The sequence below is a fragment of the Hordeum vulgare genome, chromosome 2H (genome assembly GCF_904849725.1).
Source record: "Hordeum vulgare subsp. vulgare chromosome 2H, MorexV3_pseudomolecules_assembly, whole genome shotgun sequence".
Lineage (NCBI taxonomy): Eukaryota > Viridiplantae > Streptophyta > Magnoliopsida > Poales > Poaceae > Hordeum > Hordeum vulgare.
Genome location: NC_058519.1, coordinates 490,812,436 through 490,830,124, shown reverse-complemented (window position 1 = coordinate 490,830,124; position 17,689 = coordinate 490,812,436). Strand labels below are relative to the sequence as shown.

The 17,689-nt window shown below is 42.0% G+C and overlaps 1 protein-coding gene and 1 non-coding gene across 2 annotated transcripts; both read left to right on the top strand.

Moving 5' to 3' along the window:
- The first annotated feature begins 9,861 nt into the window (after window positions 1-9,861).
- TRNAS-AGA lies at window positions 9,862-9,943 on the top strand. The gene has a single exon. It is a non-coding gene; the product is annotated as a tRNA-Ser (tRNA).
- Window positions 9,944-11,176: 1,233 nt separating this feature from the next.
- Window positions 11,177-13,073, top strand: LOC123430312 (endoglucanase 11-like). Its single transcript, XM_045114180.1, has 4 exons — window positions 11,177-11,407; window positions 11,555-12,058; window positions 12,165-12,314; window positions 12,403-13,073. The coding sequence occupies exons 1-4, from the start codon at window positions 11,177-11,179 to the stop codon at window positions 13,015-13,017; spliced, it is 1,500 nt and encodes a 499-aa protein (XP_044970115.1). The 3' UTR covers window positions 13,018-13,073.
- The last annotated feature ends 4,616 nt before the right edge of the window (window positions 13,074-17,689 follow it).

Genomic DNA, 17,689 nt, shown 5'->3' with positions numbered 1-17,689 from the left:
ATAGTGACTTTGAGCTTCCTGCGGCTGCCAAGCCATCTTGGGTCTCCAAGTTCTCAGAAAAGTTAAAGAAGACCTTCTCCCTCCAAGCTCATGTTCAGGAGAAGCTCTATGCACCTCATGTCAATGAGAAGCTTGCTCGATGCAGACAGATTCAGATTATGCGGGCTCTCAAGCTTGGGGCAGCCAGTGGTTCAAAGAAGTCCATCACCCCTGAGGAGAAGTGGATCTATGGTCATAACACTTGGACTGATGATGAGGTCTCAGGTCAGCCTGCTACCTCCTCTATTGCTGCTGCTCAGGATGTGTTTGATAGTGATGATGGTGATGGTGATGATGAGTCTGCTAGTGGTGATTCCAAGGAGTCTGACGGATCCGACGAGCTCTACTGAGCACCAGGGCGATAGCATCGCTCTTTTCCATTTTTGGTGTCTTGATGCCAAATGGGGAGAGACCTATATCATGACGGGATTTGCATGGGGGGCTCTCGCTATCATTTCATCGTATCTTTCGTTTTAATTTCTAGTTGAACTCTTATTTGCTTGTTAGTTGGTCTTTGAACTAGTTAGTTGGTCTTGAACCTATCTTGTGGAGACTATTTGAGTTTCAGTGGATACTATGTTTATTATTACATGTATCATTTACAGCTCTACACGTTTTCTCATACATATGCTTCTTAATTTTAATTCCTCTATGTACCCTATGGATGGTCTCTGAAACCAAGGGGGGCTCCAAGTCATGTTTCTATATCATCTAGGGCACACAGCAAGGGGGAGCTCCTCTTCTTCTTTAGAGACCATATATGCAAATCGTGTTGTTGTCATCATCCACCAAAAAGGTGGAGATTGTAAGGGCATTCTCATGCTTAAGTGTTTTGGTGATGATGACAGCTCACTATGTTATCTAACCGGGTGTCAAGTATGCACGTATGATTTGTTAGACACAAGATGGTTAGGTATTCCCTCCAAACGGAAAAGATCAAAGACATGTTCCCTACGTGTTTTTTATCTTTGGTCGTAGGGATCCCGTACTATTAAGGGGGAATCCACATTGGAAATCTATGGGTGAATCAATTCTTCTCACACACTTTTGCACCCATCTTGTTCCATTGCATCATTGAGAGAGAGGCCCCTATTTTTCTAAATGACCGGTTGTACCACTGTTATGGGCGGTTGTACCGCTCAACAGTTGGGCGGTTGTACTGGCCCTGCACCGGTCACGACTCTGTTTCACTGCGGTTGTTGGGCGGTGGTGGACCGGTTGTACCGCTATATTAATTATAGCCGGTACTATTGGTGTTCCAAGCGGTTGTACCGCTTGGGACTAAGCCACGCCCAGTAGCCGTGGCTGGTGGAACCTCAGGGCCAACTTTTTGTTTTGGCCCGGTTGTAGGGAGGTGGTTGACCGGTTGTTCCTCTAATATTGGAACACCGGTTGTACCGGCCTAGCAACCGGTTGTACCGCCTAATGCAAAATAGTAGTAACGGTTAGAAATCTGGGGGGCCTATATAAGGAGGGTTTTCTTCTTCCTCCCTCTTATCTCTTACCTCTCTCTCTCCACCATTGATGCACTCAAGCTTTCTTGCCTGATCTCTCTCCCTAGCCACCCAAACTTGTTGTCTTGCTAGGGATTGAAGGACGAGACCTAGATCTACACTATCACCAAAGGAAATTGATTCCCTCAAGTTCTTGTGTGGATTTTGTTACTCTTGGGTATTTGAGCACCCTAGAGGGAAGAGGTCACCTCGGAGCCACATTCCATTGTGGTGAAGCTCCACGGTTTTGTTGGGAGCCTCCAAGTGAGTTGTGGAAAGAGCCCCAACCTTGTTATAAAGGTCCGGTTGCCACCTTCAAGGGAACCACTCAGTGGAATCACGACACTACGCATTGTGGGAAGGCGTGAGGAGAATACAGTGGCCTTAGTGGCATCTTGGGGAGCATTGTGCCTCCACACTGCTCCAACGGAGATGTACTTCCGCTCAAAGGGAAGGAACTTCGGGAACACATCCTCGTCTTCATCGGTTCCACTTATGGTTATTTCTTACCTTTACTTGTATTTACTTCTTGCTTGTCATTGTTGTTATTAGCAGCATATCTAGACAACCTATTTTTTGCTAAACCTAATTTGTTTAAAGAAAATATTAAAATTTGTTAGTTGCCTATTCACCCCCCTCTAATCAACCATATCGATCCTTTCAAACGGTCCATGCCGAACTTGCATAGCGCTATATAGTTTGTTAGTTTGGTTACACGATGACGTGCGTACCTCTAGTTGATTAGTTTGGGTACGATGAACCTCCGTTGATTAATTATGTTTACTATTGTTGCATCTATTTGCTAACACCCTTTCTTTTTGTGTTTCTTAATTATATTATGTTGCATATTTTTGTTGATTCCCTTGATGAAGATGCATCTCCAACAGGTACATAGATCCTTGATGGCTAAGTAGTGCTATGTCGTGTACATAGGGTAGATTTCAGGAGTGTACGATGAGTGACCCGAGTGTCAGTCTCAAGTGGATGGGTTATCGGGCTCCAGTCATAAAGCGTTCGGTAGCGGACAAGAAGAAGATATTTACTTGAGGTGGATGCTAGCGCGAGAGAGGAACCAGAACTGCCACCTCATGTACTGCATAGTTCCGCTCTCACTCATAGTGATAAATCTTCTCTTTTTACATCATTGTTTAGATAGATGACGGTGTAGTTGCAAGTATTCGAGACATGTCATAACTTGTATCGCTAGTTTGAGATGATGACGGGAGACATCATTTATGTTGGATGATGATTATGATGATGACATGATTTTATGAGACTATTTGTATGTGTATGATATGATTAGATTTGGATGTGTATGATTAAATTTTATGAGACTATTGTATAAAAGATGTTCAAATACAAAAAGAAATGGACATCAGAAAAAAAACAGAAATTAATAACAGTAGCATGGGTCATGCTTAGCAGCAGCGAGCTCTTATCAATAGCTCTCCTCGAGTGGGCGCACTACAACTATTATCAGTAGTGCGGTTCCATTACCCATGCTACTGCTATCTACATATGTGAGTAGCATGGGGCAACCCGCGCTACTCCTAAAAGTTAGTTGTAGCGAGCTAGCAGTAGCGCGACACCCCGCGCTACTCGTATGTCTTTTACCCCCGCTACTACTAGGGTTTCTCCTAGAAGTGTTGATTCTCAAAGTTTCATGACTCTTGTTATGTCTTTGTCATTTGGTTCTCTCAAGTACTTCAGAACAAACCCCTTGACCACAACAGTATCAAATCTAACCGTAGACTTCGTGTAATTGCATCTAGCGCCGGCTTTATGGTTTGGGAGTACTGATGACAAAATTACTTAAGGGACTAATGTGTTTATGCGTATACCCTACTAATAGTCCCAGAAGATTCAGTTTAGCCAATGATAGTGAACCCAAGAAACGTTAAGGAAAAATAGAAGATTTTAGCAAGCCCTTTATGAAGATTTAGCCGAAGAACTAGATCATGAAGACTTGGTTTTTTATTCTTAATTTAGTCATAGGGCAATTCACATTGTTAAGGGGGGGGGTCGAGGTGATAAGAAGATAGTATTTCCAAAGTGTGCTCAATTCAAACTTATTTCTTCGAGGAAGGCTTTGGAAATATCTATTAACACGGGGTATTTTTCTTTAATGTAAGTTACCGTTAGAAGTTAGAAAATCAACAGTTTGGTTCTCCTACCATGAGAAATTTGATAGTTCAAATTTCCAACCATTTCCTTGCTGGCGACAGTTGGTTGGAGGGCCCGTCGTCTCGGACGATCATGTAAGGCCTCGGACCGCGATCCCGTCTATAAATAAACACCCCTCTCCACCGTAAGTTGGATGGCTACTCCGAATGAAAGTTAGACAAGTTTCGTCCGCGCAATCGATCCTCATCATGATTTGAGCGAATTCTTTGTGACAGAAAACCTAGTGCCTAATAGCCAAAGCAATTGAGCATCACTGAAGAATCTGTGCGAGTTCATTTAAGACTAAATACTCTTGAAAATTGTGATCTTCGAGATAGTTAGGCATGGGTTGAGAGCATCCAAGAGTAATTGTTGATTGTTGGGCAAACAAGTCTATGAAGGTTCGAAGATCTACCTTGAAGATCTAGCATGAGTGATTGGGTGATGTCTAAGTGATCTTATCTCAAGGAAAATATGGTCAAGTTGGTCTTCTGAGTTAAATACCACCCTTCTAATGAGATGTAGAGTTGTCACAACAACTTGAACTGCTGCAACAAATTGAAAATCTTCACCGAGCCACCGGTTCCATATTCTTCAATTATGTTTACTTTGAGTAATTTTCATGTTCTCGAGAATTTCATCCTCCACCTCTCTTTGAAGACTTTCACTGAATACTTTGATGGTCCACTTCATTTCTTATGCTCGACTCACATTTTTGCTTGTTTCCATGATGAGTTGTATTTGTTGTGTGTTAAGTTAGTTTACACGTTCAATCTCACCACTTTCAAGCTATCTATTGTTCTGATGACTTTAATGGCATGCATTATTTAGTTTTTTCTTTAGTTTGTTATATTATGTTCAGTTTAGCTTGTTATTGTTCGAAGAATAAGCTTTTTCAAAGAGTTTCTTAAAAATCTCCCATTCACCACTATAGTGGATTAATCATTCTTATAATTGGTATCAAAGCAAGTACTCCCTTGTTCTCTGTGATTTGATTCAACCACTTGAATTTTTAGTTATGTATACTACATAAACTTTTAGTCTTCCACCAAGTGTCCAATCTTCGATGGCAAAGACGACCCATATTGCTAGAATAAGATGTCAATGCACCTTAATTATGTCGGTGAAGAACTCTCGAGAGTGATTGTAGAAGGTTATGTGATTCCTGGCCCATCCAATGTCACTCGTGATGACAAACGAAATCAACAACTTGATGCTCAAACTAAGGATCTCATATGTGATTGCCTCATCAAAGGACACTCTGGTCCCATCAACTCTATGAAGACAACCAAGAACATATGGGATTGGATATAAAAAGTCAATGAAGGTATCTTCACTCAAAGGATAAAAGGTATGTGATGTGTCCCATGTTCAGTTAAAGGTAAAAGAAATGACACAACAAGAAATTCATAGCATGTATAGTAAATTCCGTGTTTTACAAAATGTGTGTCCTTAGAAATAAACCACATGTAAACCACTATAATATTTGTGATCTTTTTTAAAAAGTAATACTATATTTTTTTACAAAAAAGATGCTAGATTTGGATGGCATGGTTCTGTTACAAATAGTAAGGAAACATGGACAATCAAGACCATGCTATTTCGTAAGTATTACTAGATGATTCTTCTTCTTCTCTTTCAAACACAAGGGCCAAGATACATGTTCATATCGTATTTTCCAATGTTGGAAATATCATCCGATTCATCGATTTATCGACCAATTTATCGTTTGTCGGTGGGTCAGCACTAAGATTATACCTTATCTCCATTGTTTACCATTTGGGCCAATTTATTTCTCTAATTGGCGATTAATCGAGAATCTAGCGATTAATCAGGTGGAGCCAACGTGGTCAAAAACACCAAAACGGTGCCTCCCATTCAGTATCCTCCCACACATCACACGTCATCCCCCGTTCATTAGGACATGTGTTCTAGTTGTCCTATTTTATTTGTCATTGACTCATTGTTTGACATTGTAATATGTAGTTATGTATTGATGTCGTATTGTCCCATTTAAAGTCTTAGAGAACATTGATGGTTGTTTCCATTTTTACCTTTTTGGTGCTTTGAACCTGGGAATTGCAATAAAAAACTGGTTGATTAATACTCGACAAATAAAATCGATTAATCAACAAATTTCCAATTAATCTCTAATCCCTAGCCGACCGAAACGCTAGCGATAAGCGATATCCTCAACATTGGTATTTTGTGTAAGTTTTTACAAGATGTGAACTAGCCCTCATCTTGATCTAGCAAAGACATTAGTCATACATATGTTGCATTATATCCAAATTTTACTTCGATATGGGATATAAGTATGAAATCTTAGTCATATTCAAAGTAGCTTATGCCTATATCAATATACTTTGGGAACTATTTGTTTTGTGAATTAAAAATATCAAGAGCAGTATGAAATTAAATATTGGCATTCATGCATTTAGATTGTCTATGGATCACCTGAACAAACCCTAATGAAAATGAAAGAGGGAGGAGGAGGGCTAAAGTGTTCCAACGGCTAGATAATTTGATCGGGGTAGGGGCTACAATAGTGGATGATTTGCATCAGAATAAGACGAAGAGACATCAACGTTGGATGTGTATCTTGCTTCTCCCTTACATTTGTAGATGTGGAAGACCTAGCCGACGAAGCTTATTAAAAGGGGCATGCTGCCATGGCCCATGGGGGTTTGTGCTCGGAATGGTTAGAGCTAAAATGGCATCAATTGGTCATTGGGAGAAGTAGTGTGTGATATGTCGAGTGAAGAAACTTGGTCTAAAATGGATGCCACTCTGTGTTCATACTACCCATGTGCTATAGTTAAATTTGTAAATCGCAAGCCATCATTGGACAATATGCATAACATGAACAAAAATGGAAGTTTATAAGGAAATTGCCATTTTGTTACCCACACATTTGTTTTGGTTTATTTTCTCAGATATACAGCATATTATTTTCTTTATGTTTCTTTCTTTTGCGGGTGTATTTTCTTTATGTTTCTTGTGAACACAAAAGCATTATCTTTATTAACATCGAAGAATAAGAAGAGACAAACAGTGTCATTGCACCACAAGCATCTTTTAAATAAGAAATTCCATATGTCACTATCTCCCATGATTGGTTAGAAGCATCTCATTTGGAAATCAGAGTTACCATCACTATGGAAGTCATGGGGTAGGAGGGCCCAAAGCGAAATATGTTATTTTGTTTTCTTACAATGATGTGGTGGTTAAGGAGAAATGATGATGCAAAGGATGAAAGAAGCGGGAGAGAATCGATCCCTATATTAGTTGAAACCAAGTGCCATCATAAATGACATCCATTTTACTCCCTCCTCCCTCTCGTAGCCGCTTGCAAAAAATGTCTTATATTATGGACGGAGGAAGTATGTTTTTATTACGTATCAATGTGTGGGCAATCAACTAGTTTTTAATATATCGATAATTTTCTTTAATAACTAATGTTGTTGTGTTTTACCCTAACAAACAAAGAAGCATACATTGAAATGTCTTGAATCATCATTTTTTGTCAATATGAGTATAATTGATAGAGTAGAAAAATATGATTCGTTACTAGCAAATATGTCCGTGCGTTGCAACGGAAAACAAAAATATTACGCCCTAGCCAAATAAGTATGGCTCGATACCCCGACATATGAGCGTTCTCTATTTATCTATTTTAACACGGTAGCCCATCATATTGTCACATTATTTTTTTTCCACCCTCGTTAATGATGGCAGCGGTGTTCATGTGATCAAACTTTGCCGATTGATGTCCACTTAACTTTTTTGTGCAATGCGTGGACATTTTTTTGCTCAACAAACACTTTTGAATCGATGAACCTTTTTTTAACTCATGATTTATTTGAGTTTTTGAGAACATTTTAAGAATTTTAGTAGACATATGTTTTGAATAAATGGTCATTTACGAAATCATGAAATGTTTACGTTTGCTGAATATATTTTCGAAATCTTAATATGCAAACAGTTTTTTAAAATCACAAACATATTTTTAATCCATGAACATTTTATGATTATCTAAACCATTTTTTGAATTCCTGAACATTTTCGGATTTCATGAACATTTTTTTCAAAACCCACAACTTTTAAATTTTGGAAAAGCCCAAAATAATTTCATAAATAAAAAGCAAATCAAATTAATAAAAGGAAAATCTATTTAGTACACGTCGAACGCATGTCTTCGGGTGCGGCGGCTAGTACACGCGTTGGATCAGATAAGAACGGATACGATGAAAACTATTCTTTGCAGTTGGTTGTAACGAGGGACTCATCTACACCATCACCCATCTGACTAGAGTCTATATTCTACTCCCTCTGTTTCTAAATATAAGTCTTTCTAGAGATTTCACTAATAGACTACATACTGATGTATATAGACATATTTTAAAGTGTAGATTCATTCATTTTGCTCTGTATGTACACTCTTAGTGAAATCTTTTAAAAGATTTATATTTAGGAACGAAAGGAGTATAGTACAATGTAGGCTACAGACCTACAGTGGCTACACTGGAGTAGACACTAGAGTGCCTCTCGAGCGCACACATGCATTTGACAGGCTGGTATAAATTTTTTGTTTTTGACAAGCCTATTAAACAACTTGTAATCTACGATCACAAAGATTTAACCTAGCAACTAAGTATACCATTCCAACTTTTGGCAACACGGAGCTCTACCGTTTTGGCAACTAGGTATCGTTTAAATTGGCAACTTAATTTTTAATAGTCTAACAACTAATTAAGCTATTCTGCTAAAAAACAATTATTTCTAATTGCGTACATATTATTTGGTGACTATATATATTTAAACTTTTGGCAACTAAACACTTTGCAATCTGGTAACTTAAAATGTTTTTAAACTCGAAACTCAATTTTTGTAATCTTACAACTAATTGATTTGTAATTTGGCTACTAAGTACTAGTAATGACAACCACACATGTTTAACTTTTGGCAACTAAACACTTTGTAATCTCGTGACTAAGAATATGTTTAAACTAGAAACTCAATATCTATAATTTGACCACTAATTGATTTGTAATTTGGCTAGTAGTAATAATCTCACAACTAAATATGTTTAAATTATTGGCAACTAAATAACTTGTAATCTCGTGACTAAGCATGATTTAATGTGGAAACTGAAGACATGTAATCTGGTAACTAATTAATTTGTAATTTGGCTAAAAGGTAGTTGTAGATCGGCACCTAAATATGTTTAAATTATTGGCAACTAAATAACTTGTAATCTCGTGACTAAGCATGATTTAATGTGGAAACTAAAGACATGTAATCTGGTAACTAATTAATTTGTAATTTGGCTAAAAGGTAGTTGTAGATCGGCACCTAAATATATATTTGATTTGGTCAACAAGTTTCTTTTAGCAGATGCATGCGTGAATAGTAACTAACTAACCACTTTTATTCCAGCTTGCGCTGCCAGCCTGTCACTACATGTTGCTCTTTTTGTTACTTTTTGCGGTGCATGCGTGCATAGAATATGTGTTCCTCTTTTTTTCTACTACACCACTATTCATGATGTCTTCCATGCATGCCCTGTCATATGACTTATTTTTACCTACCCATCCATGAATGTGGTCATTTTTGGTGACGTGTGTGTTAAAATGCAATTAGCAGATGGTAGCAACCGCCGCGTCGAAAGACATAGATCCGGCGCCGTTGTGTAGCCGCGTCCATTAATAAAATATCAACACATGGGTCGGCCCATGAAAGTGAGGGGGGGGGGGGAGAAGGTGCATGCTTGCTGCTATAACAGAGAAAATGGGAAAGAAAAAGATGAGCGTACCAAGGATTGAACCTTGGTCTTCCATGAGGAGCTTTGCAACGTCGGCCATCGCCCTACTTGCTTGTTCACAATCTATATCGTTTTATAAAAGCATAACATGACGGTGATTTTTAAAATCCGTAAACTGGATTGTACTTTTGACTTACGGGTATTGGTAGGTAATTTTCGTCAATTTTGAAGGCAATTTAAATGACGTACGGGCAGAAGCGATCCATCCTTTAATAATAGGTATAGATGATTTTCTAGTCGCCGGAGTATGTAGAAAACACTCACGCAACTCTAGCTTTTAGCGCTGTGGGTGACGGAGATGATAGGTCTCATAATAAGGATCGTTCATTCTGGTCGCAAACAGTGGACGTGCCAGAGTGGTTATTGGGTATGACTAGAAATCATATGGGCTCTGCCCGCGTAGGTTCGAATCCTACCGTCCACGCATATTTTTTTAATATATAAATGACTTTTTGGTTTGGTTTACTTAGCTTTCGGCTCTAGTAAATCTGTTCATAAATGACTTTTTGGTTTGGTTTACTTAGCTTTCGGCTCTAGTAAATCTGTTCAAAGTTTATAAAGTTTGATTAAAAAAATCAAGCAGACACTATATTTCAGGACGGAGAGAGTAGTAACGCAATTTTTTAATATATAAATGACTTTTTGGTTTGATTAAAAAAATCAAGCAGACACTATATTTCAGGACGGAGAGAGTAGTAACGCATTTTTTTTAATATATAAATGACTTTTTGGTTTGGTTTACTTTGCTTTCGGCTCTAGTAAATCTGTTCATAAATGACTTTTTGGTTTGGTTTACTTAGCTTTCGGCTCTAGTAAATCTGTTCAAAGTTTATAAAGTTTGATTAAAAAAATCAAGCAGACACTATATTTCAGGACGGAGAGAGTAGTAACGCAATTTTTTTAATATATAAATGACTTTTTGGTTTGGTTTACTTTGCTTTCGGCTCTAGTAAATCTGTTCAAAGTTTATAAAGTTTGATTAAAAAAATCAAGCAGACACTATATTTCAGGACGGAGAGAGTAGTAACCGCATGCTTCTTATTCTTTTGCATGAGTTCTGTCAGAAATACTTCAGTTTAACAGGCAGAGCAGTCGCAAATTGGATTTGGGCTACGATGACTTAAGAGTGTGAGCCTTTTTCTGTTGTGATGTAGCCTGTACCGGCAGCAAGGCCGGTCAAGATCGCCACATTTACGCCTCTCCCTCTCCATCGATCGCCATGGAATCCTTTGAGTAACCCTTAAGTACGCGAGCACCACCAGATAGCCTTCCAAGGATCGCAGGACCCGGAGGCACCATGCCGATCGAGAAGAGAGCGCACTCCCAAAAGAATATGTGGAGACTCAATTATAGTTCTCAAGACAGGGCGATTACGATAACAGATTACTTTCACAGCAATAATCCAAAACCAAGTGTTATGTTTCTTGCCCATTGTATAACATTCCCTGGATCTTAGATTAGATACTTCGACCCCATGATCGATCTCTCTGACCCAGCTCGCGTTTCGGTGTGGGATCTCAAGAGCTCATTCATGAGATAACATAAACAATCTGCAGCCTGGCTCGCGTTGCAGCGAGCTCCTCAGTCCATGCGGTATAAATCATGGCCATGCAATGCAATGTCGCGTTAGCTCCGACGGTAGCAGTCGGGAGAGAAGATGAGCAATTCGGCTGCTTTGGCACAATCATCACACGCGGCTGTGTTTCTTGCCTTCTCCCTCGTCTGGTTCTTCAGCCATGCCGTCCTTGCCGCCGGACACCCTGACTATGCCGACGCGCTCGCCAAGTCGTTGCTCTTCTTCCAGGGGCAGAGGTCCGGCCCCCTGCCGCCGGACCAGGCCGTCAAGTGGAGGTCCAACTCCGCCATGTCCGACGGCTCGGCCGCAAACGTGAGCAAGCGACGTCTCGCACTGTGCAGCTTCTACAGTTCTACTTGTGGCGCATGCTTGATTGTGGTCAACGTTTGCTGACCTAGAATTTTGACCTTTGTTCACTTGGCTGTCGTGGATGGGCTCATGGGCATACTTGGGCGGCAGGTCGACCTCACCGGCGGCTACTACGACGGCGGCGACAATGTCAAGTTCAATTTCCCCATGGCGTTCACCGCGACCATGCTGTCATGGAGCATCATCGAGTACGGTGGGCGGATGGAGGGAAGCGTTCACGACGCGCGCGCCGCTGTAAGGTGGGCGACGGACTACCTCCTGAAGGCTGCCAAGGCGACCCCGGGAAAACTCTACGTCGGAGTGGGCGACGCCGACGCCGACCACCGCTGCTGGGAGCGGCCGGAGGACATGGACACGCCGCGGAATGTGTACGAGGTGTCGGCATCCGCCCCGGGTTCCGACGTCGCAGGGGAGACCGCGGCCGCGCTCGCCGCGGCCAGCCTGGTCTTCAAGGCCGCCGACCCGGACTACTCCAGGAGGCTGATTGCGGCGGCCAGGGACGTGATGGCGTTCGCTTGGCAGCACCAGGGGAAGTACAGCGACCACGTCGGCGGCGGCGTTAGCAACTACTACCCGTCCTACTCCGGCTACAAGGTGCAAGTCAAATCCTTCATTCAAAAGATCACGCCGTGCAACGAATAGAGAATCGTGCTCTGCTCCTGCGTGTTTCTTGTCACGACTTTGCTTGCACGGTGTGCAGGACGAGCTCCTATGGGGATCTGCATGGCTGCTCTGGGCTACCAAGAACAGCTCCTACCTCAACGACCTCATGTCCCTCGGCGCCAACGACGGCGTGGACATGTTCAGCTGGGACAACAAGCTCGCCGGGGCGCGCGTGCTTCTGTCACGGGTAACCCAAACAGACACCGTGCAACCATCTCCAATGCCAATATGCCATCAAGTTCCACTCAACTAACACATTGCATCCGTCCTAGCAGAGGGCTCTGTTGGACGGGGACAAGAGGCTGGAGCCGTTCACGCGTCAAGCGGAGGAGTACATCTGCCGCGTCCTGCCCAAGTCCAGCTCCCCGTCGTCGACGACGCCGTACACGCCGGGCGGGCTGATGCACCGGTCGGGCAACGCCAACCTGCAGTACGTCGCCACCGCCAGCTTCCTGCTCACCACCTACGCAAAGTACATGGCCGTCTCCAAGCGCGCATTCTCCTGCCAGAACCTCCCCGTGACCTACAAGGCCCTGAGGGCCCTGGCCAAGAGGCAGGTGGACTACGTGCTGGGCGACAACCCGCTGGCGATGTCCTACATGGTGGGCTACGGCGCGCGCTCCCCGCAGAGGATACACCACAGGGCGTCCTCGATGCCGTCCGTGGCCGCCCACCCGGCGCACATCGGCTGCCAGGAGGGGTTCCAGAGCTACCTCTACGCCGGCGGCCCTAATCCCAACTTGCATACCGGTGCGGTCGTCGGTGGGCCGGACCAGAACGACGCGTTCCCGGACGACCGCGCCGACTACGCGCGGTCGGAGCCCACCACGTACACCAACGCGCCCCTCGTAGGTTGCCTCGCCTACTTTGCTGGAAGCTACAAGAAATGACCACGGCTACCATGTGGAATCTTTATAAGAATATATATAGAAAAAAAAATTCACCACAGGCTCTCATAGTTGTCTAGGTGGCGGAAATGCCTATTGAAGCTGGGCTCCGCGAAGCCCTTCGTTTAAAAACAAAATTAAAATTCAAAATTCTGTTTTAAAAAAATCTGAAAAGAATATGCAAATACACAAGGATGAAACGTATATGTGTGGAAAAAGTCAAGATGAAATACTTTAAAGTTCGATCTATGTAAAAAGAACAAATTCCTCAACTTTTGGGATGAATAGTATCACGTGTTAAAAAGTCACAAATTTGTCTTTTTTGCACATGCCTCGTTTCAATGTGTTTTGTTTTAAAAATTTGCACACATGTGTGTTATGCCTTCATGTATATCCATATTTTTCAGATTTTTTTAAATGTAAAAATACGAATTTTTAGGAATTTTGGGATTTTCAAAAATAGGCTCCATGAAACCCGAGCTCCAAAACACCCCATTCTCTTGGTGGTCACTTTAGTCATTTAATTACAAACATCTGAAATACGGTCCTCATAGTTGTCATATATAGGGGTTCACATACGATCCATTATTCTGTTTTTCTATGTATGCGCTGATTGGGATGTTGACTGGACTCGCCACGTGTGCTTTGACCGACAAGTCAGGTGGCTGCTGCACTGAACTTCTATACGCAGGTAAATGACGGGGTTTTCTCAAAATATCACTTATTAACAACCACCACCCCACCTGGTCGGACCGTGCGTGCACCTCTCGCTCCTCTAGTCGACTCGTTCCTCACCGGTGCTCCCCACCGGCCAGGTCCTCTCTCCGGCTCGCTTCTGTCAAACCCTAAACTCCAACCCCCTACCCCCCCCCCCCGCCGCCGGCAAGCAGGTGCCGCCGCATCCACTCACGTCCGTTGTTCCTGCCATCACATCCACCCCGGCCTCCGCTGCCGCCGTATCATCCAATGCCGCTGTCGTCGCCGTCGTACATCACTCCGTCAAGGGCCGTCGTCATCATGTCATCTTCTAGCTCTGTCCTCTGTGGACTGCGTGGCCGCGTCGTGTTGTCCCATTCATCGGGTGCCCCGATTGTGGCGACCCCGTCACCTTCTACCGCTCTACCACCGAGGAACATGATGGTTGGGTGTTCTACAAGTGTAAGTAGCTTACTGTAAAAATGATTTGATCGCCTCCTGATTTGTTATGATAATGGTTGATTGCTTGATTCCTATTATTAGATGCTTCATTTGCTTGTATGATTGTGGTGGAGAAACATTTACAGCCTTAACTGAACAATTACAGATATCATAACTATTTTAGACAACTTAACAATTTCAGATAACTGAATTTTGATAGTAAACTCAACAGTTTTAGTTTACGGTTATTCTATTCAATCAACCTTTTTCATTTAAGTGATCAATTTCATCTAACTCATCAATTTGATACATGTCATTGCTTTAAATGGCAGGTGGTCTGTGATTTCTGGCACTGGGAGCTAGAATATGTGCAGCATGTGATTGAAACTAGGGTTCTTGTTGGTAATGCTGATGTTGATGCATTTGGTGCAGCTCGGGATAGAAGGGAAGATCTTGAGATAAAGACGAATGTAGCAAATGCAGGAAGAAGGGGGATTGCTGGAAGAGGCAATGCATGCAGAGTCAATTTTGGCAGCCATACTGAGAAGAACTTTGCCACCAAGCAGCAAGCTGGTATGCTGCTTGGAATGGGTAGAGATTTCCTAATGGTGATGAAGCTAGTGCTGGCTAATGTCATGGTGCTTTGTGTGCTCTGTTTCATCCTAATTATGAGGAGCTGATTAGTTGAGTAGGTATCTTAGCACTAGTACTTTTAAGTTAGCAGACAAGAAAGCTGTTGGTCTATGATGTTGTAGTAGTTCTTAAGTGAGATCTCTTCTTAAGTAAAGCTAAGTTGTGGGTGTTTTGTGGTCTCGCTAAATTATTATGTGGTTCTAATGGCCCTCCTCAAGCTGCTGGAGTTAGAATGAACATATAATCTAATGGTGGATTTTGTTGTGGTTGTAATGGATGATCTATAAAGTAATATGAAGCATGTAGAATAATGCCTACGTAATGTCACATAATTGTACTTGACAATATTCTTTGTGTGTTTTTTTCCTTAAAATTGACCAATGTAGATGGCTTCAAATCATGATCTGGAAGTGGCAAATGTTGAAAAGCAACAACACTCATAAAAAAGTGACCAACCTAGCTCAGCTCAATAGTTGTTCAATTTGGGAATATCATTACAACAGAATATCATTACAACATAAAGATATAGAATTAATCTATTTCATCAAGGATACCCTTAAGCTTCCTAATCTTGTCCTTTGTCTCCTCTTTGTGTTTGAACGAATCACCAATCATGTACTCAAGCCTCCTTTTCTCTTGCTTTAGATGCTCTCTCTTCTACTAAACTATCCCTCTCTTGCATGGCTTGGTTCCTCTCTTTCTCTCCATTTGCCCTGAATACCTGATGGGTGTTTGTAATTGACTTGTCACCCATTTTATTCTTCTCAAGCTCTTCCTTGAGATCAACCATAGCAAGTTGTGTGCTGCCTAATTGGCCAATTACATGCTCTTTCTCACCCACAACCTTAGCAAAATAAAGCTTATACAATCTCAGTTTATCTTCAATCTTTTCTTTCTCTCTCACAATCTCCAAGTTCTGTTCAGCATTCAAAACATTTTGTCTAAGCATCCGCCTGGTCTCCTCATCATGCATGCTCCATATGTTAGCTAGGCTCATGTTCAAAGCATCAGGCCACTCAGGGTCAACCCATTGCACATAGTTGCATTTAGGAACATCCTATCATTTTATAGAATTCAATTAAATTCACAACTTCAATAGAAATGTGAACTTTAACTGAAATTCAACTAAATTAACAAGTTAATTGAATCTGAACTTTGGAGAAAAACAAATTAACTGCAAATTTGTTTGGATTTAAGAGAATTTTTGACCTTTTAACTTACCTTATGTGAGCAAGCCAAGAACCTCCTGCCACTATCAACATCTTCGAATGTCACAAATTTTTCACAAATTGATCCATGGTCACATCTTGCATCAAGATATGTTGCCAGGTGTGACGCCCTCGATTTGATCGTATGCTAATCATACACTCAAATGCACACGACCAAGCTCAAGGACTTATGGGAAGATATCACAACACAACTCTAGACACAAATAAAAACATACAAACTCCATATTACAAGCCAGGGGCCTCGAGGGCCAGAATACACAAGCTCGAGAAACACACGAGACAACGGAAGCAACAAATATCTGAGTACAGACATAAAACAAGGATAATGCCTTAGAGAAGGCTACCACAAAAAGATACATCAATCGAATGAGGCGAGGCCTACTGCCTGGGAACCTCCTAAACTACCCTTGGTCGTCACGGGCCTCCAAGAAGAAGTAGGCACTGTCGGGGTAGCAAACGTCGTCGGTAAGATACGCCAACTCTTGGACTCCAACATCTGGTCGCAGCAATCGTATCAAGGGGGAAAGGGGGAGCAAACCAACGGTGAGTACTCATCCAAAGTACTGACAAGACTGACATCAGAACTATACTAAGTATGCATCAGTATCAAAGGAATGGGGTTATCTGTGGACTCAGTGCAACAATGAGAATAGAGAGAAAAGGAATAGTCCTATCGAAGAGTAGCATCTTCAAGGTCTTGCAGGAATAGACGAGAGTAGAGCAAGTAACACAATTATATAGGCATACTGTTGCAACAATATTAGTTAAGGTCACTGCTACTGCGACAAGAGACCTTCCCTGGTAACGACGCCAGGAATCCTGCTGCTATGGCTACGCCTATAGGAACTTCCTTGGAAAATATGCAAAGGATTTCCCCGCGGCCTTGGAGCCCTGCGTTGGTGTTCCCATGAAGAGGAAAGGGTGATGTAGCATAGCGGCGGTAAGTATTTCCCTCAGTTTGAGAACCAAGGTATCAATCAAGTAGGAGGAGCGTTCAAGTCACAAGTACCTGCTCAAACACAAAGAGCTTGAACCCAACGCTATGAAGGGGTTGTCAATACCTTATAGATTGTTTGCAAAGTAAGAACTAAAAGCAACAAAGTAAACAAAGCAAAGTAAAAGTGAAAGTGGAGGCGATAGTTGTGAATAGACCCGGGGGCCGTAGTGTTCACTAGTGGCTTCTCTCATGAAAGCAAGTAGACGGTGGGTGAACGAATTACTGTCGAGCAATTGATAGAACCGCGCAAAGTCGTGACATTATCTAAGGCAATGATTATATCTATAGGCAACACGTCCAAAACAAGTAGACCGATACTTTCTGCATCTACTACTATTACTCCACACATCGAGCGCTATCCAGCATGCATCTAGTGTATTAAGTTCATGAGAACAGAGTAACGCCTTAAGCAAGATGACATGATGTAGATGGACAATCTCATATCTACGATAAAAAGCCCATCTTGTTACCCTTGATGGCAAAAACATGATGCGTGCCTTGCTGCCCCTTCTGTCACTGGGAAAGGTCACCACACGGTATGAACCCAAAACCAGGCACTTCTCCCATTGCAAGAATCATAGATCTAGTTGGCCAAACAAAACCCAAGACTCGGAGAGACTTAGAAGGATATCAAATCATGTATATAAGAAATCAGCAAAGACTCAAATATAATTCATAG